The 26,715-nt window shown below is 43.7% G+C and overlaps 4 protein-coding genes across 5 annotated transcripts; 2 read left to right on the plus strand and 2 right to left on the minus strand.

Moving 5' to 3' along the window:
- Window positions 1-351: 351 nt before the first annotated feature.
- On the minus strand, window positions 352-2,214 carry LOC133911637 (uncharacterized). Its single transcript, XM_062353967.1, has one exon. It carries the CDS (start codon window positions 1,937-1,939, stop codon window positions 1,457-1,459), a length of 483 nt encoding a protein of 160 aa, XP_062209951.1. The 5' UTR covers window positions 1,940-2,214; the 3' UTR covers window positions 352-1,456.
- Window positions 2,215-6,773: 4,559 nt separating this feature from the next.
- On the plus strand, window positions 6,774-13,749 carry LOC133911638 (serine/threonine-protein kinase EDR1-like). 2 transcript variants are annotated; one of them, XM_062353968.1, is made up of 13 exons: window positions 6,774-7,442; window positions 8,811-9,233; window positions 9,378-9,484; window positions 9,649-10,883; window positions 11,112-11,152; window positions 11,291-11,359; window positions 11,482-11,582; window positions 11,878-11,956; window positions 12,037-12,135; window positions 12,207-12,275; window positions 12,382-12,431; window positions 13,004-13,180; window positions 13,297-13,749. In XM_062353968.1, exons 1-13 carry the CDS (start codon window positions 6,999-7,001, stop codon window positions 13,430-13,432), a joined length of 3,030 nt encoding a protein of 1,009 aa, XP_062209952.1. In that variant the 5' UTR covers window positions 6,774-6,998; the 3' UTR covers window positions 13,433-13,749. The 2 variants fall into 2 exon arrangements, with proteins under 2 accessions (XP_062209952.1, XP_062209954.1); XM_062353970.1 differs by having other exon boundaries at window positions 7,317-7,442; window positions 8,774-9,233.
- A 1,709-nt stretch (window positions 13,750-15,458) lies between these two features.
- LOC133911639 (uncharacterized) lies at window positions 15,459-18,125 on the plus strand. The gene is made up of 4 exons (XM_062353971.1): window positions 15,459-15,747; window positions 15,843-15,966; window positions 16,166-17,720; window positions 17,812-18,125. Exon 3 carries the CDS (start codon window positions 16,224-16,226, stop codon window positions 16,785-16,787), a length of 564 nt encoding a protein of 187 aa, XP_062209955.1. The 5' UTR covers window positions 15,459-15,747; window positions 15,843-15,966; window positions 16,166-16,223; the 3' UTR covers window positions 16,788-17,720; window positions 17,812-18,125.
- A 7,313-nt stretch (window positions 18,126-25,438) lies between these two features.
- Window positions 25,439-25,833, minus strand: LOC133910434 (uncharacterized). Its single transcript, XM_062352833.1, has one exon. The coding sequence runs from the start codon at window positions 25,733-25,735 to the stop codon at window positions 25,439-25,441; it is 297 nt and encodes a 98-aa protein (XP_062208817.1). The 5' UTR covers window positions 25,736-25,833.
- Between the last annotated feature and the right edge of the window lie 882 nt (window positions 25,834-26,715).

Below are 26,715 nucleotides of genomic sequence, written 5' to 3' on the forward strand. Positions count from 1 at the left end.
ATAAAATAATCATTGAAATTGAGGTTAGAATAGAAAAAAAGATACATATCAAATATAGTCTTCCATGTAAAATACAATTAATCAATAGCTAAATTTATAACAAAAATAATAATTTTTTTTAAATTTTTTTATTAAAATAATAGATTAATAAGTACCGTATAGATCAAGCTTGTTTCATCAAGCAGGTAAGATACAACGTGCAAGTAAGATAAAACTATTCTAATTTTGGTTGGATTATCTACACTTGACATATAATTTTAACAGCTGATCAAAACGTATACGAATTGAATCAATATAGATATACGGTTCGGGTACAAGTTTGGAGAATAATTTTGTTCTCTTTCACTAATATATTTTTTATTTCTTCTAATTTTATGTGTTTTATAAGTAAATGGCACTAATCTTATAAAAAAAGTTAAAGATACTAATTTTTAATCAAAGTTTATCGTGATAAAATATTGCAGTGAGGTTAGTCACGTTACTAGGGTGAGCCATCTTGCTAGTTAATATTAAAGAAACTAGTTTTTACATTATGTAGTATTTTGCACTGTTTGCAAGGAGAATGATAACAAAAGAGTTCAAATTTTGTGGAAGGTGCTCATGTGGGAATTGCAATTCATCCATAGTATTCTGGCATTATTGACCTATCATATTTTTAACACTTCAACTTCGAGATGAAAGTGAGTGGCAAATACATTAGTTGCGAGTTGCGACTGGAAAATATAGAATATCAGATGATCACTGACTTCAGTCCCGCTAGTTACATAAGAAATGGCATTAGGAACAGAATAACATACAAAATAGACGATGGATTTGTCGATACAAGATTCTTGAAGCCCCACAAAAAAATACGCTAGCTTCTTGAGCATGTATCATCAGTGACAATACCTTATGGTCCAGTTAAAATATATAACATATTGCCTGAAACCATCGATATATTTGCAGTTTACATGGCCCCAAGAGAATATCAGAGCTTACAGCTTAGCCTCGTAGGTAGTCTTGTACCAGAACAATAATCTTAGTTAGGACTAATAGACACTTCGCCGCAAACCGTGGGCCGTCAGAATAGCAGAGATTTGATGAATCCATGTGACAAGCAGCACCAAGTGGTCCTATTTGCAACCGGAGCAGTCATAATAACTGACCAAATCTGATACACAAAGTTCCACCAAATCTTATCTACTCTATCATAATCCAAGTTGCACCAAGGGACACACCAAGACAAGTTTATCTCACGATTTTATCTACAATTAAATTTGATTTCAAGGAAACCAAAGAGAAGTTATAATAGCTGATTCCACATAGTTAAGAAGTAGTAGGAAGGTGGCTTATGAAACATCTGCTGCTAAAACCAGGCAAGGGAAAGGAAAGAGCGTAAAGAACCCATCTTTACCCAAAAACAAAGATGGCAAGACATACTAGATAGATCAGATGAACAATTAGCGTACTATTGCTTCTACTGTACAGTCACCAGTCTTCCACTGATCTTTCCTCCATTGCAGCACCTCCAGGTAACCTCACCTTCGCCGTCGTCGCCACCTTCACCGGCACCACGCCCCTTTGGCACCGTCACAACAAGCTGGCCGTCGACGTACCCGGCCACCGCCATCGCCGGACAGCTCATCTCGGGCAGCCGGGACCGCCACCTGTCGAGCTCCATGTCGTCATCATCACCCTCCTCATCGCCTCCTCCAGCGCCAGCCTGCACCACTACCTTGACAACGCCGGGGTGGATCCTCACAGTGCGCAGCCGCACCACGCCGGTGCCACGCGCACCGGCCGCGACGAAGTGGAAGGCGTCGGGGCCTTCGAACACCGCGACGTCGGTGTCCGCCGGGAGCGGCAGCTCGAGCACCTTGCTGTACACGTGCGGCAGCCGCCGGAGGTCCTTCTTGCCGCTGCTGCCGCCACCGGTGGGCGATGCCGGGTGGATCCTCATGTGCTCGCGAAAACTCCCAGACGGGAAGCTTTTTTTCTCTTTTCTTGGTGTCCTTCCCTCGCAGGTATTTGGGCAGGTGCACGGCAAAGAGGATGCGATTTATAGGGTGTCAAGAGGCTAGAGGCTACTGAGGTGTCACAAGGTTCTTGACATGTGGGAAAGATAAGCCCAAGTGGAGGAGTCAGAAAAGATGAAGATCGGAGACGGGGATTGGAGGAGGGATACTGCTTTGGTCTGCGCGTCTGCTATCTGTCGGTGAATCCTGTGTGATACCGCTTGGTGTGCTCTGACGATAATAGCGGTATTGGCGTCTCCCTAGCCATCCTGACACCGAAACATGGGGCTGCCTCCAATGGTTTCAGAAGCCAATAATTCGTTTCCGGTTGGGATTCTAGACGTCTTTGCCATTTTGATTGCGGCTGTTTTTAACCACCGATAATAAAAGGTCAGGGCAGGCCAGGATACGGGATGCTGGGACTGAAAGCTGCATGGAAACTAGCTTCCCGCGCTTGATGGAATCCTGTCTTCCTTCCATCCTTTGTAGAGCAGGCAACTTCTGGTGCAGGTAACGCTTGTCCTGCATGCATGAAAGGAATTTTTGGACCGTCAGATACGGCTCGGTGCCTTTGCAGGTCAGGCAAGGCACCTGGCCATTGCGTATGGAGGCGAAGGAATGGTGTCCTGTGCTGTACTGTTCCAGTACCGATTAAATACTGGGCTGCTGAGCTCCTACCGCAGCAGCTGTTGCAGTGTTAAGATGAAGGTTATGGACTCGCGAGAGTCGTGAAATGAAAACTCTGGGCAGTTGAGATGAAAGCAATTTCCTTGACCGTGTTGCGGTAGTGGAAGCAAGAAGATTGATAGGGGTTCATCTCCTTCCTCCCTAGCCCTTCTCGTCTTTTTTCTCCCCTTCTCTTCTCGCTCGCATCTCTTCTAGGAGCCCCCTCGAGATCCGCCCCCTGCTTGGTTGGTCATGCATGTTTCTTCAGTGCTTTGGATGTGTACCAGTGGTCAGTGGAGAGCTTATCTTAAGCGTCTTACAGCACAGGGTTTCCCTGTCGCGTCAGCTCATACTTCTTTTAGTTATCTACACTGGATATGCATTCGTGATCGTACGAGTGATAATGTAGAACAAGTTTTCCCCCCTGGTGTTATAATACGATGACTCTGTATTATCATGGGCGCGTATAATACGGTTGCTCGTTTGCTGCTACTAGTCTCAGTCATGTTCTTCCCAGGTGCGGCTTTGTGCTGGAAGCAGTGCGCTCATACGACTGCAGGGTTTTTTTACTGAATTGGCATCGCACCGAATGCGCACAATAAGATCGATTGTACTTTTACCCTCTTTGCGTCGCCTTTGCATCAGGTTACAGCCATGTCTCATCGTCTCCAGCCGTGGTGCAGTCGTCTGCTGTGCCAACAGAATAAAACTCTTCGCGCACCGGATAAATATCAAACAGATCTCACGATGATCATTCAGTGAGAAGAGGCACTTTCATCTTTGCCTGACGAAAAAGAAATAAAGAAAAATCAGCGAATATATTTGTTGGCCGACCATTTGCTTTCTTGACGTGCAAGTACCTGTCCCAGGTCATTTTCTTCCGTTCCGAAAAGACGAAGAAAATAAAAAATCTACCGGTCACGTCGACACGGTTGCTGCAGCCATTGCTATTAATAAATATCAGGTTATCACCGGTGATAAAATATCACTGTTAATTGATAATATGAATAGATCCGAATAATCAAATATCATTATCGATTCATAGGATTAATTGATAGTAATAATATAACTATTAATGTTGGTTTATAATTTAAACCGATAATGATAATGAATGAAATATCACCGTTGGACAGTGATAGTTGCGGTTCTAAATTTGTAGCATGTCTTTGAAAATTCAATTTTTTTAGCTCTTGATGAGATCTATTTTTTTTATTTGATGTCATTTATATACTCAAATAAATATATAATATTTCAGACCGTGAGGATCAAATGGATAAAATTTACTATTGCTATAAGCATACAGTGACATATGAGATGGTCCTAGGTTCACTCACACACATATTATCGGAGGGTGAACTCCTCAAGTGGGGATCCGGAGGGACCCTTTTGAGATTCGGCCGGGGGTGATTCTGAATCCGCTTCGTAGGTGAAATAAATGAGAATGAATGAGATACAGGTGGAATGGAATGATCGGGTGCAGGAAGTAGTAAATCCTCAGGGAATTTTTAGACAGGTTCGAGCCGCACTGAGCGTAACATCCTACTCCTGTGTGTATGCTATAAATGCTCTGAGAATGTCTCTCTAAGTATCTACTGAGTTACAAGAATATTTGTCTAGTCTAGAGCTTCGTGCTCCTTGTTCTTCGGCTGATCTCAAATTGGTCTCGAACTGCTCTGTCTTGCACTTAGCTCATACTCAACTTTGCTTCAACCTGTCTTTTTCCAGGGAGCCCGCCCAGCCGGGGCGATGATGTGCCCAGAAAGGATGGCGTGAGTTCCAAGGCGTCATAAATGGAAAGCAACCATCATGGGCTGCTGCGCGAGGTGACGGGGAGAGTTGAAAACGCGCTCCCGTCCGGTCTTGTTCGTCATCATACCGTTTTTCAATGAGCGTCGCAGGGAGGGCCCATCGGGCAGCCACCGAGCAACCCGACGTGCCCGCCCGATCAGAGCAGGTCTAACATAGCAGGGTGGCAGGCGGGGTGCCTCATGCTCTGCAACATTATCCCGAGGCGTGCCTGATGACGCGGGATGTGATCCGTGCATTAAATGTCCCTACGACTCCCTGCCAAGCCGTGGCAGAGACTGACAGCAAGCATGAGGGGAGCAGTTGGAAGTGACAGGTCACGCGCTCTTTTAAATGCAGCATTGGGCCTCTCACCAGCTGACACCTTACCGCTGGGCCTCTATAGGGGCCACCGGCGAAGGACTTCTCAGGCCTTCGGGAAACCGAGTGCTCGAGGGCTACTGTTCGTCGCCCCGAGCACTCTCTCCCGGACGTGCCCTTTCTTGGTCCTTGGGGAACTGAGTGCTTGGGGGCCACTGTTCACAGCTCCGAGCACTCTCTTCCGGAGCTGACTGTTCGGATACTCGGAGAACCGAGTGCTCGGGGGCCACTGTTCATGGCCCCGAGCATTCTCTCCTGGAACTAACTTTCCTTGGGTCCTCGGGGGACTTAGATGCTCGGGGGCCACTGTTCGCAACCCTGAGCACACTCTTCCCGGTACTTGATTTTTTTTGTCGTCGGGGGACTTGAGTGCTTGGGGGTCACTGTTCGCGGCCCCGAGCACTCTCTTCCCGGTACTTGGTCTTCTCAGGTCATCGGGAAACTCGGGTACTAGGAGACTACTGTTCGTGACCCCAATCACCTTCTCCTGAAACTTGGTCTTCTCACAGCTCGGGGATATAACCTCCGAGGGAGGGCGCCACGTGACACTTCGCTGTTCTGGTCTCGAGACTCGAAGACCCCTGATTCCTGTGTCACCGACACATGTATTTATGTGAAAAATCTTGTGCCTTGCGATGTGTGAACATGAGGGGGTTCCCAGTGAAAAACATTGTTTGCTTTTAGAAATCCATTAAAAATTAATTTTAAAGAATATATTACTGTCCAACAATAATAATTAATTATCGCTATCGATTTATATTGATTCAATCACCAACAATGACGTCTGTTATGAAACATACTGATGTTCATTTTTATAGTAACGAGTGTTAACTGAACCTGTCATATCACACACGGTTTTCCCCGATCAAATCTCATATACTTTGTAGTAATTTCTACGTGTCATTCACCTCCTGGGACTTGTTTCACATTGCGACATCCCGGCGTCTCGTCCCGTGCCATCCCCTTCTGCGCGAAGCTTCCCCTCCACTCCGTCGTGATAGCTTCGCGTGAACCACTGCTGGGGTTAGAGCCTTCATTATCTACGACGTCGTTCCAAACTGTCTTAGGTTAGTCAAAGGCTTCGTCTTCTTCTTCTTTTTTCTTTTTACACCGGATCTCCTTCATCAGAGTTTTATGAGATCGAAAGTTTAAACCCCCAACCGACTCGCTTCACCTTTAAAGATTTGCCATCAGGCTACAAGGCCCTTCGCATCTCTAATGATTGATCTATATCATAATCAAAGTTTTAATTAATTCACCTACCTTACTCTCTCTCAACAAATCACTATATATATATATATATTATCTTGTATTTAATATCTCATGCTTTATAGTTTATCTTCAAATTAAGAGTTATATTTTCTCTCTTCCTCGCTTCTCCCCTCCAGCTAGACCAAATCTAATAAGAACAATCTTACACTAGCTGATACGTATAGCAGAAGACGCTCAAAATTGCCCAATAATAAATAAATCCACCTGCTATTTATAGATGCCCATGTCCGAGCCATTGAACCAAAGTGGTAAGAGTACCCGATCATACGGTAATAGTATTACCGTACGGAATTTAGTTCAAATCAGCCTAGTATCGTTAGGCGTGTTTGAACGTAGGAATTTTGAATCCTTCATGTTCGTCATGAGTGAATTATAAAAGTTCTAAACTTCTCTTGTTTTTTTTATAGGATAACTTGTCTTGTTAATAGTAGGGTCGAAATACCAAAATTTCGCCGGGCTTTGATACGCTCCATTTGGTCACAGAGACAGGCCGCGTGTCCCGGAGGAGAACCGGGGCCCCACACAAACAACGACGGGCCCACCCACGATCGGCGGCCTGTGGGTCCCGCCTGTCGGTCACGTCGCCGTCTCCGCGTAAACTAATCCGGTGGTTCCTTAGGTAATTAACCACCAACCCCCAGCCCTTAATCAATCAGTACCCCCGCAGCGCAGCAGCACGAAGCGAGCCGAGCCGACCCAACCAGCCGCGCCATTTTTGCAGTCTCACCCTCGAAAACTTTCCCCGCTTCCTCCTTCCCACCTCCTCCTCCGCTTCCGCTTCCCGTTGTTGCCTCCCCACGAGTCGTCTCCTCCTCGCCGATCACACTAACCCAGCACGCGGAAACTCTCGAGCGAGCCGAACCCTAGGCGAGCTCGCGGTCGCGGCGAGGGGCGGGGGAGATGAAGAACCTGTTCAAGAGTAAGATCAGGTGGCAGCACCGGTCCAACGAGCCCGCGCCCCTGGCGGCGCAACCGCAGGTGCAGGTGCAGGGGCAGGGGCAGGGGCAGCAGCCGCCGTCGCCGTCGCCCACAAGATCCCCGTCGGGGGCGGGGGCAGCGCCGGCGCTCTCGAGCTCGACGGGCTCCTCGTCCCCTTCCGCGGCGGCGACGCCCACGGGGGCGGCCGCGGGAGCGGGAGGGGGAGGGGGAGGAGGGGAGGACTACATATCGTCGGAGGAGGAGTTCCAGATGCAGTTGGCGATGGCGCTTTCGGCGTCCAACAGCGACCGTGTGGGGGACCTGGACGGGGACCAGATCAGGAAGGCCAAGCTCATGAGCCTCGACCGCTTCGCCGCCCAACGGGACGAGGGCCACACCGCCGAGTCGCTCTCCCGGCGATACTGGGTGAGGCTCCAGACCCGCGGGTTCGATTCGAGATGGATATGTGCTTGGAATTCGGTGTCGCTACACCCTAGTGAGGTTTTAGGTTGAAATCCTATCCGCTAGTTCATAGAACTGTCGACTTATGTGGATCAAGGATTGCGTCAGCACTTCAATTTTACTACTTGGGCAACCACACTTCAATCAATGCTACATCCATTTTCTTCATCCATTCACATCTATCGGTTGTAGGTTCCGGTAGTAGCTTATGTGACTATGCCCGGTTTGTTATCGAGGTTCACTTCAGTCCACAGCCTGGCAAATCATTCATAGCAAAGAAATGCTTAGTACCACTTAGCAGCCTCATGCTTGCTAGCTTGCTAGTGAGCATTGCAATAAGAAGATATTTAGCCTGCCATAGGAATGGTCCAGATTGAGGTGCTTGTGTAAACAAACAATTACAGGCTCCCTCGAGTGCACAAAGCTTTTTTTCGCACATTTTATTTTTATGGCGTTAAAATACTTATTTGTTGGCTCATTGCTAGTTCCTATTTATGAGGTCTGCCTGACCAGGCAAGTACTGGTATTAGTCTCTTCCCTGTTGTGTCATTTAGGCTCTAACACTCAGCGAAATGTATGTGCCAATTAACGCTATTAGCTGCTGTGAATTAATTCACTGTGTTGGGATGGTACCTTATGTCTTCTATTATGTGGAAGATGAAATGGTACTATTTAGAGGCTGCATGTATGCATGCAAAAGATATTGATGTGTCCCCAGTGGTCAGGACACCATTGTCTCGGGATTGGTTCCCGGTGTGCCGCTACTGTGAAAGAAAGGGATTTGTTGACTATGGTGCACTGCTAGAAGAAAAAACAGGGAACAAAATAATAAGGGCATTTGCTTCTCGTAGGCTAATAAAATGAAAAAAAAAATGAAAAAAAGGATAAAAAATGATGGTCTCGTAGGCTTAGCCGTAGCGTAAAAAACCTAGGTCAAAAAATAAAGAAGCTGCATGCATGCTAGTGTACCGTGGAGGCAGAAGATATTTATCCAAGAAAGGAAATGATCAGGTTGAGGTGTTTTTCAGAAGCAAATATAGAGCTGCTTGATCAGACCAAGGCACCAAGCTGTCATTTTATTGTATGTTGTGTTTATGCCATTCAAATATTTAGTGAACCATATGCTTTCCATTGCTAATTCCTATTTATCAGGACTCTTCTTGGACATGCAAGATCAGTCCATTTGTTCTATTGATGCGCCAACTTGGCCCAAATATTCATTGAACGTAATGCTATTTGTTGGTTATATTTATTCATTGAGAGTGTTTGCTGCTGTTTTGTCTGACACTTCACAGTTGCTCCACTGTGACTTATGTTTTTAACTTCTTTCAGGGCTACAACTTTCTTGATTATCATGAGAAAGTTATTGATGGCTTCTATGACATCTTTGGCTCCTCTGTGGAATCCTCCAGGCAGGGGAAGATGCCATCACTAGCAGATCTCCAATCAGACATAGGGGACCTGGGCTTCGAAGTCATTGTAATCAACCGTGCCATTGATAGTACCTTGCAGGAGATGGAGCAAGTGGCACAGTGCATCCTGTTGGACTTTCCTGTTGCCAATATTGCAGTCTTAGTGCAAAGAATTGCTGAGCTTGTTACAGATAACATGGGTGGACCTGTAAAAGATGCCAACGACATGCTCACAAGGTGGCTGGAGAAGAGTACTGAGCTGAGAACCTCATTACAGACAAGTTTGCTGCCTATTGGCTGCATCAAGATAGGGCTATCTCGTCACCGTGCCCTACTTTTCAAGGTCCCCTCCCTCCCTCTCTCTATCTCACACGCACGCATGAACACAAGCAAGAAAGCTAGATAGCTAAGAAGTTCCTGAAAAGTGTTGTATTGTCCATCTTTGAGCTGAGAAGCATGCACTTATGTGATGTACGTCTCCGTGCAGATCCTTGCCGACAGGGTTGGCATTCCATGCAAACTTGTCAAAGGGAGCAATTATACTGGTGGTGATGATGATGATGCTATAAACATAATTAAGATGGAAAATGAAAGGTATTGATGTTTTTATCATTGCACTTCGTTCATAGCATAGTTACTTAGTGAAAGATAATTCCAAGTGTGCCATCCATTTGCCACTATTGTTTCTACTATATTCCAATTCATTTGCTGCTACTCTATGTTTGCTAAGTTGTTTGATCATTGCAATTTTTCTGTAGGGAGTTTTTGGTTGATCTGATGGCTGCTCCTGGTACTCTTATTCCAGCAGATGTTTTAAGTTGGAAAGGCAATTCGTTAAATTCTAATCGAAAACTCGGCCTGAATCAGACAGTTGGATCCTCGAGTATCATTGATGCTAATCTGGATCCTAGTGCGTTGCCACTTGAACCTAAAGGTAGTCAAGTGCCTGTGTTTAGCAGTGGTGATTGGATATCAGACAGTCAAACTGGATATGAGACAGATGCAGCCGCAGCATCTTCGCAAACCTCTTCGGGTGGCACATCATCTGTTCCTACTGCAAGTGTTTTTGACAGCTCTTGGACTTTGGTTTCTCGTGAGCAATCAGATGAACCATCAACTTCTGCTGGTACATCGTCCCCGCAGAAAGTTGTACTTCGAGGTGGAGAACACCCGTGGAATGTAAATCGTCTTCCAGATTTGCAGGAAAATCCAGAGTCAAGAAACCTTTTTGCTGACCTTAATCCTTTCGGGGGCGTCGAGTCCAAGAAAACTTCAGTACCATACAAAGGGCCAGATAATAGAAACAACGAGTTGCAAAGACGTAGAGAGAATGTAGCCCCCAATGCTGTAAGACCACAGCAGCGGTTAGTTATGAAAAACTGGTCTCCATACAATGACGTTTCCAACAACAAACAGTACAATTATGTTGAGGATTCATTGGCACGTAGAAATGTTGGCGATAATGTCGCATCATCATCCCAGGTGCCACGGCCAGCCACAAGGAATACTAATCTTAATGTTGGATTACGTAATGATACATCATATGCGGCACAACCTCATAATTATGATAGTATTATGGCTGTTACCTCTGCCATGAAGATTACTTCTACAGCTGAGACTGGGAAGGTTCCTGAAAGGGCTCTCCGTGGTGGTTTGGAAAAAGGTCCTGCAAATTCTAGGCTGGAGGATCAACATTGCCTAGTTCAACCACCACAGGAAAGACATCCATGGGGTAATCCTGCAGAAGGACGAGTTCCAATGAATAGAGTTCAGAATCAAGCAAAACAATGCATGGAAAACATTGATGTAAAGCAAGACCATAAGAAATTACTCCCTGATCCAAAAAAATCTCCCCTTGACAGATTCATGGACACATCATTGCCATCAAGGAACACGGATGTCAGGTCACAGAGGCTTGATACTATGTTTGATGATGTGTCTGAATGTGAAATTCCTTGGGAAGATCTTGTGATTGGTGAAAGGATTGGCTTAGGTACTTCTTTGTTACCAAGTTTTGATATACACTCTGCTGCCTTTGAACTAACAAGTTGAGGTCGTTTGGGAAACTAATTTTAAACCTGCCAAGCTGTATTTCGCTTGTTAGTCTCGGCCAGTTACATGCGTTTTATTTGTTGAGTAGGAGTGGCTTTGTTGCATGAACTTGCATCTTTGTGTTCTCTGCGAGAAAACGATTGAATGAGTTGCTCCCTTCTTCCAATAGGTTCATATGGAGAGGTTTACCGCGCTGATTGGAATGGAACAGTAAGCAGTTCATTCCCCCTTCCTCTTTTGATCTTGATCTTTGCCATTTGTCCAAGATGTTCTGTGAATGAAGTCATAAAGAAACTTAGATGAGAAGCCAAATCATGGTAATGCAGTAATTTTTTTGTATATTTGCAGGAAGTAGCCGTAAAAAAGTTCTTGGATCAAGATTTCTATGGTGATGCTCTGGATGAGTTTAGGAGTGAAGTGGGTGAACTTTTATCTGTTCCTATCTTGGAGTTTTACTAAATACATCATTCGATTTTCGTATTTACTCAGTCCATTGTTGCAGCATTGTTTGATAATACTGATGTATTTTATTCTACTAGGTGCGGATTATGCGTCGGCTGCGCCATCCAAATATTGTTCTCTTTATGGGTGCTGTTACACGCCCTCCAAACTTATCTATTGTATCTGAATATCTTCCAAGGTATAATACTTTGTTTTACTACGCAGATAGGTGATTATATTGTGGAATGTGTGAATTAATTGTCCTGGTATAGACACAATGTAAGAAGTTGTAGCTGGCAAGCATACACAGAAAGTTCTTCTCGCAACTTAATTCTGTAATGGGACATGCTATTAGATGTGTCAGTTCTTGCAATATTTAAGGTGCTAAATGTTACATAATCTGTATATACTCCTGCTCATCAGATTCAGACAAAAATCTTAAGAGGTTCATGTTTGATAATTCACCATTGGTTCATGATTATGTCCTTGCTCAGGGGAAGCTTGTATAAGATCCTTCACCGCCCTAATTGCCAAATTGATGAAAAGCGGAGGATCAAGATGGCCCTTGATGTGGTAAGGATGAATCTTGTATATTTTGTTGATATGTTTGTATCTTTGTTCCTGCTCATGCAAATGACTATTGTTTTCTTAAGGCCAAAGGCATGAATTGCCTCCATACTAGTGTACCAACAATTGTTCATCGAGATCTGAAATCGCCAAACTTGCTGGTTGACAATAATTGGAATGTCAAGGTATGTGCTCTTGCTCACAATTAATACTTGGCCGCTAATAGTCATTCATATCAATGTATGCATTAAAACAGGTTTGTGATTTTGGACTTTCACGATTGAAGCACAGTACATTTCTATCATCCAAATCCACTGCAGGAACAGTAAGTAACTTACATCTGGACTACAAAATTATTGTCTTTACTCTTTCTTTCCTTTGAATCATAAGCTGGTTTTATTTCTACATTGACATTTATTTTTGGATATCAGCCTGAGTGGATGGCACCAGAGGTTTTGAGGAATGAACAGTCGAATGAAAAGTGAGTGATTTTCTTGATGCTTTTATTTAACCGTTAGTTTTAAGCACTATTGTTCATTATAGATGCTCTCTGTGAAGTTTTACAGCATTCTCTGGATAGAGGTGTCTATCTTCCTGTTGGAGTGCTTGTACTTGTGATTTTGTGCTCAAAATTTTGAGTTCCTGAGAGTTGGATGTGATATACTGCTTAGGAATTTCATGACTGCAGCTATCTTTCAGGCTTTTATTTGAGCCTTGTACCTCATTTACACCATTTGCACAGCGGAGGGAATGTGTTAGATCAGTTCAAAAATTAATAACCACTTTACCTAGTTAGAAAAATTAATAACCACTTGACTAGGTTTGCAATCAGTTCCTTGTCTGGTTTTACAATTTGCTGCCCAATCGTGTAGAAATCAGAACCATACAGACCAATAAATCTATCTTCCTTCTAGAATTAGAGGTTCCACACTTTCACTGGTTCTCTTTCAAGACCTTTCTATACTTCTTTAGAAAACCGAAGTGAGATATGATCCTCACCGGTCCTTTACTTAGTAACAATCTTAACTGATCCACTACCCGACTCTTGTGCAGGTGCGACGTTTACAGCTTTGGTGTCATCTTATGGGAACTAGCAACACTTAGAATGCCTTGGGGTGGGATGAATCCGATGCAAGTCGTGGGGGCAGTTGGCTTCCAGGACCGACGTCTTGATATTCCCAAGGAAGTTGATCCTCTGGTTGCAAGGATCATATTCGAATGCTGGCAGAAGTGAGCTTTAAAAAATGACCATGTTTTCTGATCCAACTCTTCCTGTCTTGTCTTGGTGACTCAAAATTTGATTTTGATGGTAAATGCATGCTAATATGTGGTCTGTTAATCCCCAGGGATCCAAATTTGCGTCCTTCATTTGCACAGTTAACAAGTGCGCTGAAGACTGTTCAAAGGCTAGGGTCCCCTTCTCACCAGGAGACGCAGAGCCCCCCTGTTCCTCAAGAAATATCAGTGAACTCTACCCCTTGAAGGGGCCTTCCACACTCGGTTGTTGGTAGTTGTCTATTGCTGTTTGTGTTTGTCCTAAAGTCTGCAAATGTGGGCGCACCTTGTAGATTGAGCGCCCCAGGTGGTAGACATTCCTACTGCCGCAACAAAGCCCCCGCGGCAGAGTATGTATAGAGTCGTCCATCAAAGAGCAATCGGAAGAAGAAATTCAGTCTGTTAACATCTCATTTTCATGCCCGTGTCAATCTCTCTTTTGTACATCCAACCGGGTGCGAGCCCTCTGGAAAGCAGTGAGAGCTCATTGCGTTGATTATTAAGGTCATATTTGTTTTTGGTTCTACTTTTGTTACGGTTTGAAGTTAAAAGTTAGAATAAACGGATTTTTAAGGAGCGATTTATGTAGAAGTTAGAATTCTGTTTCTGAGTAAAATAAACTAAAGTTAGAGAACTCGTTGAGAGATATTTTGCTGAAAAATTATGTGTTAAGAAATTAAAAATTTATTTTAAAAACAGTTTTTTAGACAAGTTAAAATACAGCCAAAAAGTAAAAACCTAAACAAATAGGCCTAAGTGTCTGACTGTTCTCGTGTGGATAAACAGGCCCTAAGTGTCTGACTGTTCTCGTGTCGATTGTTGGGTTGCTGCACAAAAGGCAGCAATATTTGAAAGTTGGAAGTGTTGTTACTCTGTACAACGAGAGTTTATCATTGTAAGACATTATATTTGGGGAAAATACGTGTCTGTGCACATGACTACCTGAGCCATTTGTTGGCCTGTGCCCTGACTAACTGCTGTGCCGTCAGCAGCACCTGGATCATTTTTTTTTTAAAAAAAAACGGATCATTGTTTGTTTACCTGGATCTTTTTTCTTCCGCGAGATGTTAACTATCTATAAACTTTTGTTGAGAGTGAGACACGTCAATACAGCTGTTTTATCTTCACGGTGACTACTAAAACAATGTAATCCCCTTTTCACGTTTAAAACTTTGTTTCGTAATAAAGCTGCATCATACGATCAGGATTCTATGTGGATTATATACATTTTGGTGATGTAGTTTATTTCATTTTAAAAATAAGTGAAGTGTTTATCCAGACATATGAGTAGAGTTAACAATTCGGTACGACAGATATAGACAGTGCTTATCCATATCCGTCCATACTGGTTTTTTACTCACTCTTGAGTATATCCACGAACACCCGCGAGTGAAGAGCTGGCTCTAAACTCGTTATTTGTGGATATACCTATTTACCAGTAGGGCGGCGTGATGACGTGGCATGACAGGGCCACATAACAGGAGCGGTGGCGAGACAAGGTGGTGGGGTGGACCGGGAAGAGGCGGGGCGACGCGGTGGGGTGGCTCGGGGAGGGGCGGGGCGACAACGGTGGTGGCGAGACAGTGCTGTTATGCGGGCTGTGGAGGGGCGGGGCGATGAGATGAGACGGAGCGGACCAAGGCAGTGCAATGCGGGGCGCTAGAGATGAGACGGGGCGACGGTGGCACGATGGGGTGAGTCAGGACGTGATATTTATATAATGTAGAATGTTGGAGTTTAGATGTAAGATATTTATATTACGAGTATATAGATTTCACATATATAAATATATCTTACCTATAATCGTATATGTTTACCCGTCGAGTAGTATTTTTTATTCACGAACCGTAAGTATCATTTGCTATTTATATTCTATCATATTCAGTATTTAAGCACGAGTAAACAGATAAACGAACAACCGAGATAAATTACCATCCCTACCTGTGAACCCGCAACATAAAATTCTAAACAGGGCCTTTGAGTAAATAATTACGGCGGTCACCGCATCTTCTGTGGATACGCCCAATCCCCAAGCCCATTCTCTCGCTCCACGCCTCCCTTGTCAAAGCAAACGCACACTTCACCTCCCAACCACGCGTCCTCCAGATCACCGTTCATGCCCGCCGACAACCAACATCCAACGGCCAATGCCCCCACCCCGCACGGGAGAGCGCCTCAGATACCACGGCACCGTCGCGCGGCGCACAGGCACAGCCCGTGCGACGCGCACGGACTCCACACGGATCCTATTAAAGCCGGCTTTGTGCCGGCCGTTTCGAGTCCGTCGTCGTGTAGCTCTGATCGTTAGCGCTAGCTCGCTCCTTCCACACCACGAACCCACCCACCTCCCCCAAACCTAATCATCCATCCGCGCCCTGCTCCGCTAGGGCGATCTCGTCTGTGGAGGCAGACAGATCCACCCGATCACTGCTGATCGACCTGCCCTCCTCTTCCCCACGATCCCGTGGGTGCTTTTCCTGGGATTTTCCGCTGCGTGGCGACCAATTTGGTGCGACGAATCGGTGAGTTGAGCGCTGGGGCTTTCGTGAGATGATTTGAGGCTTTTTTTGGGGGAAGGTGCTTGATCTATCGGTGGTGCTGTGATTGGTGGATGCAGTGTGCTCGCTTTGCGTGTGGATCTGGTTTAGCACGGCGGAGGGAAGCGTGGAGGTGTTCTGAGAAGAGGGGATCGTCTAGTGCTCTCTGGGGTTCGATCTGTTCATCTTCTTTAGATCTCGAAGGTATCTATCAGAAGATCTGTGTTTCTGCTATAATCTTCACTTCGTATGATGTAATTTGATGCTTCGTACAACGGAAGCAGTTATTTTTGCACTATGATTTCACTGTGTTGCCCATTTCTTCATCTAGGTGGTGTCTGCTAGTTATGCGATTGAAATGCCGTGTTTTGATCTGCTTTTGCATCTGATTTTTTGGTGCTAGGACTTCGTGAGGTCTACCACTACAAGCTGTCTAAGTTAGACCACCTGCATCTCGGGGCATGGAGACTTTGGTCATCTCCGAGCAGCGCGGTCACCACCACTCCTGTCGCCGGAAGAAGCCATCATCAGCGTCGTCGCACTTCTCCTCGCCCCAGCCCATGCGCGGCTTCCAATCCGTCAACTGCCGTGCATTCCACTCCGGCATCACCATCGGCATCCTGCCATCCCCGTCCGCCCAGGTGGCACGGACCCGCTCCTCACCTGAGCCCAAGACGCCGAAGCAGCAGCTGCACCACGGAAAAAAGCGCAGCAGAGCAATCTCTATAAGCCCTTCGACATCCCCTCCCTCTCGCCCTGAGCTCTGGGCTGGTCCGGGGTTCTCCAACTCGCCACCTCCCAGCTCACTGCCGATACCCAAGTTCTCCCTCCACCAGAAGCGCAGTGTCTCACTTGAGTTTCCACCTGCTGACCGATCAGACGACGAAGAGGTGCCTGTGCATGCCAATTCGGCACCTTCATCGCCGACTGCAAACTCAGGTGTTAATTTCTTTAGTAGTAGTGACACTGCCATTGCAACGGAAAATCTGAGGAGGATCCTTCACTTGAAACTTGATGATCACTGAATGGGGAGTGGACAGTTCTGTGTACATAGGTTAACTACAACTAACTTGGTAGCACAATAGGGGTACTGTAGGTGAGAACAACCACCTTTCGATAGTAGTACTGTAGGTGGGTTAGCAGCAAGCACAGCGAGAAGGTTAGGTGATATGAAACTGCAGTAAAGGATGTGGTGGTGGTGGAGATTGATGGGGTGCATGAGGGCACTGCAGTTTCTGAGTCACCTTTGTAGCTTGTAGTCACCTATTAATTTCCAATGTTCCTTTTAGGTGTTGGTTCTTTAGGCGTTAGATAATCATTTGCATCCTTGGTACCCGTCATTGACCAATAGTGGTAACATACATAGTCCTTGCTCCTGGTAGTTCATGTCAGGCAGGGTATTGTAGTTTGTCAGTACTGTTCAAGTTTAGATAACTTTAGCTTACATCCTGCCATATGTGTAGCCATCCTGCGGATGGCTGCATCTCTTGAAACTTGCATTCTGTCTCCTTGTTGATTCATTACCTTGCATCCGTCTTCTGACTTTGACTCACCATCCTTCATAACATCTCCTTGTGCTCTGCAAAGTGTGCAAGGATCTCCCTCTACTGGCACTTCTGTTTTTTGGAAGGAAGATGCTCAGTGGAGTTGTTATGAAGTCCCAATTCAATGTTTGTTCTCCTCCCATCTGTCTCTAATTTTATCTGTGCACCTCCTGTTTTCCTCAGTTCTTTGCATATCTAGCATTTCAAATTGCATTCCCTGCCATCCAATCTTCATTTCGTACCATTGCTCTTGGAGTTGCATCTAGTGGTGGTCTGCCCTTTGTTTAGGCCATTCTTTGTACCTCCCGGTCCTTGTTCATATTCCTGGAGCATGCCCCGATTTTAATCTTCTTCATGTATTCTCATAAAGGACTTCATGTGCCAAAGACCAGCAAGTGTGCAGACCTGAATATGGTAACTAATTGTTTTCTGGCCCTTTACCCACTATTATACATAAATCTCTAACACTGGTGCTAATGTGATATCTGTGCTTGTTGTGCTGCAGGTTTGCTTATCCAATGCACCATATGGTATACCTGGAGTCCAGAATCTATCGAGTTTCTATCACTAGTTATCTGTTTTCTTCAGTAGCCCAGTATATGCAAGACTGTTAAGTTCTGTGTAATACCCGCTTGATTAGTTGTTTCTGGTACCGTTTTAATGTTACTATATGGTGTCCATGTTGTTTCATGATATTAGTGGATGCTGTGGCATTCTGTCTCATTCTGAAACACTTCAGTGTTATACCTTCATGTTAATTGTAGTCCAGTTTCTGTGACTTGTTTGAAGCTTATGTTATAGCATGGTAATTTCCTAGAAGACCAGTATGAAAGCCCAATCATATCTTACGTTTGGTTGGTATGCATCTCAGCTCTTCTTGTGATTTTAATCATCGAGACCAGTTGTTATTTATGGTATCTTCTTGAGGATATATCAGCATTGGGATGTTCGGTGATGGGACTTTGTGCTGGTGAGATGACTATAATTGTAACCATACAAGTTGTGAGATACAGTGAGGATATTCTCATCGTTGATTTTGCTGAGCTATATTCTATTGTGTGTTCCGTGTTCTTAATTTGACTTCCTGTTTGTTTAAGATTCTTATTAAGGGCGTTGATGTCAGTAGTTCTATTCTGGAGCTCTCTTAAGAGCTTTTAGTTCCATACATTATGACTATCTGGTTGTTCGACAGATACAAAAGATGCTTTGCATGATTGGTTTCTTGGTGATGCGGAGTGTGTGCACTTCGTTTTGCATGGTTGGTTTCCCGGTGCTTGTTTCAAGGGTGAATTGGAGCCTCTCGTGTTGATTAGTCCATTCATCTGATGATGTCTTGAGAAGTACTAGTAAGCCACTTGTCCTCTGGTTGACGGCTGTGTGCTCTATTTTCCATTTCTGCCCGCGTGTGATTCCAGAAGTATTCCTTCTGTTTTGTGGTTCCAGTCTATGTCCATCCCTTGGCTGGAGGCTCATCATCCCTGGCAGGTGTAGGGCCACTTTGGATAGGTTTATTTTCAGTTTTTTTAAGCTAGAAACTATTTAAACGGTTGATTTCACATCTTGGTTTTTGTTGTTTTTTGGCTGTCTATGGAAGCGGATGTGGTTAAAATGAACTAAAAGTTAAGAAACAAATTCTGTATTTTGGATGTGCTGAGAAGCTAAAAGTTTATTGTAAAATTTAACAATTAAAATTTAACAGTAACTTTCTTAGTCAGTCAGAATCTCTATAGTCTATCCAAACGCAGCCGTACTGGGCTTGTAGATGGAAATGCCTGCTCTGTACGATGTATCCGATTTTGCATCTTGTGCTTCTGATTTTTGCTAGCTCTGCGTTAGGTTATCATCATATAGCATGTTTGGCGTTCTGGAGCGGTGCCAAACTTCATAGTTTATTTTAGGTGTGAAAATTGTGTGGAATGATAATACATTAATACGAAGGTACACAAATAGTTGAAGTCGGCTACCCAAACCTTATTTAGCATTGTAGAATAATAGTAAAGGCTATATATTGAGAAAATGAGAACTGTTGTTTCTTTCATGGATTCATTGATGTTTTATACAATTTGAATGGACTCCTTGTCCGTTGGGGAGACGTCCGTTCCCCAACGGACAGGTATAACTTCCGATGGCGGTTGTCGATCATCTTGGTTCGTAACATTTAGCACTCAACTATGCAGATCGCCCACAGATGTGGCCCGGCGACAGCAGCCAGTGCCAAATTGCTATGGCTTGCACGCATAGCATCTGGAGAGATGACGAATTGTGTCAACCGACAGGCATGAATCATGTATGGTACCTGAACGTGCATTTCGAGTTTTCGATTGATCATCAAGTGCTTGGGGCGTAGCGTCTCAACTGTTCCAGACCTGAGACGTACTGCAGCCAACAGTGCACCATATCATGTCTATTAGATGCAATCATGGGACTGCCCGTCTGAATTATTCATCGGACGATGCCAAACTGAGAACCAGGAATCTGCTCGATCGGCACCTCTACCGGTTCTCTCTCGGCTTATCATTCCGAGCAAAGCATCCACCGTAGATGCTGGTGTTTGGCATATCACGCGGTGGAAGAAACGTAGACCAACATAATCATAGGCCCGTCGAAGATGCTACAGCTTGTCACCCTCTGTCAAAAATACTTATGTTTTGAATATAATATGATCTCTAATATGTATCTTTAACCACTATTTTTTATTAAAATGTATTTATAATATCTAATAAATTTATGAGCTATGAAAATTAAGCCAAATATACACATATGGTTTTATTATTTGCGAACTAAATATTTTTAAAGTTATTGATGATCAAAAATTTAAAATTTGATCAAACTTTATCCAAAACGTAAGTATTTGTGACTCGAGAGAGTACTTAGTATTCATGTATCTTTTTTTAATCAATATTCGTGTATCTAGAACAGTAGACTGAAGTCTCAACAACCGCTGCAACCTGACAAATGGTTATAGCAAGCAAAGTTCAGAGTTCTTAAAGCACTCAAGTCGGGAGTCGGGACTACGAGGATATTTTAGCTAAGATTTTTTGGGTGATTTTGTCCCAAGGAAAAGGGAGACAACTTGTTGCAGCTAGCAGCTGCAATGCGGCCTACAAGTGACATATCCATCTTCCGTTCCTTCGTTTTTAATCTTGCTGTGCATGTGTGCTAGTGTTCTTTGCAAGCCATGAACCTTTCAGGATAGTCACTCCAGGAACCGAGGCTGATAGTGTCTTCATGTCAAAAAGAAATGGTAAGCCAACACTCGACAGGTTGGGAGATGAAAAACATCTCACGGTTTCATCTTTGGACTGAAGAAATATGCATCGCAGCAAACACTGAATACCTATTACTCTCTCCTGCACTGCAAGTCATGTAGTTTTTATTCTTGCAACAGCCGTAGCCTGAAGAATGTACGAAACTTTCAAGCCTAAGACCCCAAACTGGTAATCGTGTTGGAAAAATAACACTTTCAGATTTAATTTAATTTAATTTTTATATAACATGAACAAGAACAGATACAGATAATCAATATCGACTAGATTTCAACTAGCTCCGACAAATCTCGACTATATTCAACTATCAATCGAGTATGGCTCGACTAGCTCCGACGAGTTTTGACTAGATCCGACTATCACTTGAGTAGGATTCGGCTAGATAGCAATGCACGCACCTGATGGTAACGTATGATGCAATGACCCCTGTGATGTCGAAGTAGTAGGTGATGATGAAGTAGTTGGAGTAGATCACGATAATGTAGAGCAAACAAATCGTGAGCAGTCACGACGAGCGCTTTCCAAAAATCTTATTCGTTATCTACCGGTGCAGGATCCTAAGAGCGACAGGTTCTGGAGACCTGCTCTCTTGTTTGTCGGTGCACGCTAACGCAGCAGGATGGAGTAGATTATGTATGATGACACAACAGAGAGAAATTGGTAAAATCCTAATTATGTATATGCTTTGTAGTGGTGGCTGACAGCAAAAATGAAAGGCTAACATTGAATTTTTTTTCATACAACTCATACTGGAGTATCTTAGAATTAGTATTAGAGTATACTAAAAATGATAAAAGAGTATAAAGTGTTTGTTTAGTGGTATATTGCATGTGGGAGTACATACTCCTAGGAGTATATATATATATATATATATATATATATCACGCGGTTGAGACACGTCACGATCAAACTCTATTACGTGCCATGGCATAATTTTTATATATTTATCTGTTTATCCACGCAGTAAAAAGAATAAAACTGCAAAAGGAAGCCGTGCATGCGCCAGCAACTAGACCCAATTTCGGTGAACTATTCACTAAAAGATATATACACATCTTCACATAGTTGAACCTTTAAGATTTATTTGGAATTACACAAATATAATAGGTCAAACCCATATATTCTAACAATCCTCCGTCAGATCTCAAAGTCCTATAGAGATTTGTCTTTTTCTCAATACTGTTTGATATACCAGTGTTTCGATGGAGACCTGTTAGGATTAAACATCCACCTAGAACATTAAGTTACACTCATTCATAACTTGGACAATGGACTAAACCTTGAATTACAAGTTTTGTGCAAACAAGTTTCACTTAAAATTATAACTGATACTTGGCTGCCAGTATGCTATCCATCGGGTAGAGCATATAAGTCATACTCCATGATCTCTTTATGAGTTTATTAGAGATCACCCAAGTCTCATAGACTACAACCAACAATTGGGTTCATATTGGTGTGTTCTTTCAAGAATGCCCTGTAGGGTAGCATCTTTGCTAATTAAAGCCAACTGAACATATTAAGGCAATAGCCAACTTGTCTTATAGATTTTAAGAGTGTTGTATCTTCACTCGAGTGTGTTGTGTGATACTCTCCTTCAGTTAAGCGATAGTTTGTTTTTCCCAGGTCCTAATTCACGGGATCTCCGATCATATAAGTTAGGTTACCACTATGGTATAACTCACATGTCTCATACCTATCTTCTTCGATACATTATCTATCACATTCTATGATAGTCCATTTATAAATTGATTTGCTAGATTCTTAGCCGTTTGAATATAATCTAACGCAATCACTCCGGAGTTTCTCAGTTTTCTGACAGATTTCAATAGTCTCTTTACATGTCTTGAGGATTTCATGTTATCATTAGAACTGATCATATTGACAATAACTGTTTGATTATCACAGTTTATAAGGATAGCCGGTATCGATTTTTCAACTACTAGCAAATCCATTAAGAGCTCACGCAACCATTTGCCTCAACAATGGCTGTGTATAACGCTATGAGTTCTGCTTCCATGGTTGACCTCGTCAACATGGTCTGTTTGCAAGACATCCATGAAATAGCAGCACTGCCAAGAGTGAATACATATCCACTTGTGGTCTTGATCTCATCAATATCTTATATCCAATTTGAATCGCTATAACCTTCTAGTGCTGATGGGTATCCAATATAGTAAAATATATAATTCATATTATCTAGCAAGTAGCGCATGACTCACTCAAGCGCATGCAAATGATTATCACTCGGGTTAGAAGTAAATCGGCTCAATTTACTCACAGCAAATGAAATATCAGGCCTTGTAGCACTAGCTAGGTACATGAGTGATCTGATTATCTAGGAGTATCTTAATTGATCACTAGCATTCCTTTTATTCTTTCGAAGTATTAAGCTAGGATCATAAGGTGTTGGAGCGATCTTGCTATCCACGTAGCCAAAGCGGCTCAAGATCTTTTCCACATAATAGGATTGCGAAAGTATAATCTCATTCTCACCTTTGATCAACTTGATGTTTAAAATCAGATCAGCCTCTTCTAGATCTTTCATATCAAAATTTTGAAACAAAATGACTTAACCTCATTAACCACATCAAGATTTATCCCAAAAATTAGTATGTCATCAACATACAAGCACATAATAACTCCCTCACCCCCACCATGATGATAATACACACATATATCAGCTTCATTAACTGCAAAATCTGCATATGTTAAAGTTGTATTGAACTTCTTATGCCATTGCTTAGGAGCTTGTTTGAGACCATACAAAGATGTCAGCACACACGTGTATATTAGCCACAGTATCAATCCACCAACTAGTAGATCGATTCATTGAAAGAACAATAGGTAAATTATCATACCCATTAGATTTGTCTCTAGTGTTGCTAATGTCACGTTGATAGACTTGGTGTTCTTTCCTTGATTAACCTTTTTCTCTTTGAGGTGTTGGAAATTTTTAGCCCAATGGCCAATCTCACCGCACATGAAGCAAGTTTTATCATCTTTGTTCATCTTCTTTTTCTCGAAGTTAGTGGTTTATTTGGTCTTGTTATTTTTCCCTTTGAACTTGCCGTTAGAGGACTGTTGCACCATATTTGCGCTAGATTGCCCATCACCTGCTTTGTTATGCACATCCTTAGCCCAAGTATTTTTCTCAATATCAAGAGACACGATCAGACTCTCAACAGAGATTTCTTGTCTCTTGTGTTTTAGAGTAGTGGCAAAATTCCTCCACGATAGAGGTAATTTGGCAATGATATCCCCAGCTACAAACTCATCGGGTAAGGCACACTTTAGGAGTTTAAATTCCTTTACAATGCACTGAATCTCATGAACCTGCTCGACTACCGACTGATTATCGACCATCTTGTAGTCATGATACTGCTCCATAACATACAGTTCATTGCCTGCATCTGAGGCACCAAATTTTACATTCAGTTCATCCTACAACTTCTTTGCATCCTTTATGTGCATATACACATCACAGAGACAATTGGCAAGAGCGCTAAGAACACATCCTACAAAGAGCGTGTTGGCTTCTTCGAACTTCTTCTCCTCATTAGAGGAAAGAGTTCCTTCAGGCATACCAGACGCAACCCAGCAGCAATTTATAGCTGTAAGTCATATAGTGGCTTTGACCTGTCATCTCTTAAAGTGCACACTAGTAAATTTGTTTGGCCTTAGCGCATCAGCAAAATCAACCATCGTTAGATAGAAGTGCCTACGATAAGGTTTTTGGATTGTTGAAAAATTCGTACTTTCAGATTTAATTTAATACAATTCTTGATATAACATAAATAATAATATATGCAGATGATCAATACTGACTAGGTTTCGATTAGCTCCGACGAGTCTTGGCTAGATTCGACTATCACTCGAGTAGGGCTCGACTAGCTCCGATGAGCCTCGACTTGATTCGACTATCACTCGAGTAGGGTCCAACTAGATAGCAATATACGTACACGATGACAACGTGTGATACAGAGGCCTCTGTGATGTCAAAGCAGTAGACGGTGACGAAGATGATGAAGTAGTCGAAGTAGATCGTGATGATGTAGAGGAAGCAAATCGTGAGTAATCACGACGAGCACTTCCTAAAAACCTTATTCGTCCTCTCTTGGTGCAGGATCCCAAGAGCGACAGATTCTGGAAACCTGCTCTTCTATTCGTTGGTGCACGCTGGCGCAGCGGGATAGAGTAGACTACATGCGACGGCACAATAGAGAGAAATTGATAAAACCCTAACTGTGTATATGCTTTGTGGCAGCGGCTGACAGATATATACAGGGGGAGAGTCGCGCGATTGAGATGCGCCACGATCAAACTTTGTTACGCATCACGATCGGACTTTTAACCGACACGATTTTCATATATTTACATGTTTGCCCACGCAACAAAAAGAATAAAACTGCAAAAAAAAAAAAACCACACCTACACTAGCAACTAGATCCGATTTTGACGAACCATTCGTGCAGGTGCCGCGCCCTCTGCCCTGGCCCGACGAGACGAGGGAGCGAGTGTGTGTACTTCTAGTCCTCTCATCCACACATGCTAAGTAGGGAGTAGAGCAATCATTTTAAGTTAGTCTCTCTCTAGCTTCACTGGTGGAGCTAAAAGATACGTATCCACTTCACATAGTTAAATCTTTAAAATTTATTTAAAATTACACATATATAATAGATCAAACACATCGCACTAACCTGCGAACTGCGAGACACTGATGACTAATGCAGCGTTCTAACTTATTTCACACAAACTGTCGCGCCATTTCACATAATGCTAGCTTACGGTTTCAGGATAATGGTTTGTTCATGTCTTCTTCAAGACTCGATAGACGACGCTCTATTGCTGGTGCGCCATCCAATGCCATCAGTTGGACCGCCTCCGCAGCATCTGCCGCATGCCGTCGGCCACCCGGAACGCGGGGTTCCTCCTGCACTTGCCGCAGAAGGCCATGTGGTCCTTGACAGCTTCCTCCAGCCCTGCTGCGGCTGCGCCACCGCCTCTCTTCGTCCTCACCCTGGCCGCCTCGTCCCGCACCGCCTCCGAGCAGAGCCCGCAGAGCCACCGCCCGCCGAAGGCCGCCCGCACGCCGAGGATGTAGTCCCGGGTGCAGTCCTCCCGCAGCTCGCAGCACTCGCACTTAGCGCACTCTACTGCCTCCATGATGGCTGGCGAGGTGCGGCCGAGAGAAAGCTTGATCAGGAGCAAGTGGAGGTGGAGCTGTGGTTAGTGTGAGTGAGAAATGGGGTGGTCTATTTATGGCGGAGCACTCTGAGAAGTTGACACTGCATGTTGATGCTGCAGTGAGACAGTAAGCAGCCAGGCGATGGTGTTTGTTTGCACTGGGACTTTGCCAACTCTTAAATTTTACCGTGATGCATCAATATTTTGAAGTTCTACAAGGTGTTGGGGGAACTCGAGCAATAAAATGAGGAGGACATAATCATCAAGGATCATCCTTATTCTCTACAAGCTTCATAAATTTCGAACCATAATCTTATAGATCATCATATATACTGTCGACCTAGGACCACCGGTCAAAATCCTCTTCGTCGCTTGTGCTAGTTTGAGCACTGTTCATGATACGACACAACTGGCCTTGTCGGATCGGTTGTTTCGTGGTCGACTCACACTCTAATGACCCGTGATTTGGCATGAACATACAATCGCTCAACTGCAACCAAGTGTTCTTGGACAAGATAAGCTCGGCTTGAACCTGCATGAGCTACTCTCCAGCAGACCAAGCACAGAGGCCAGGCCAACTCAACCCAAGTGCCTCATTTGAATGCTTGCCATTAGTGTAGGACCCTGGCGTCCGTGCCAAGTGCTACAATTTTTGGGGAGCCCTGCTTGGACAATGTGACCCAACCGCACAAATGCCATTGCAGCAAGTAGTTTCAAGTGTATGTGACAAATGCATGTCTGGACTCTGTACCTGATTTTATTAGCTGCAAAGGTTGGTGATGCTACTTATTGTTCAAAATCCTTCGCTGTTGTCCATTTGTACAGCTGGTGTACGGCTATGTGCTTCTTCAGATGCAGAGGCTGAGATAATCCTATTCCATTATCTCAAAAAATTTGTACAGCTGGTGTGATTGGTCTGCAGACGGAAGAAACGGAAACACCAGCTGTCAATTTATTTG

Source organism: Phragmites australis, chromosome 3 (assembly GCF_958298935.1).
Source record: "Phragmites australis chromosome 3, lpPhrAust1.1, whole genome shotgun sequence".
Lineage (NCBI taxonomy): Eukaryota > Viridiplantae > Streptophyta > Magnoliopsida > Poales > Poaceae > Phragmites > Phragmites australis.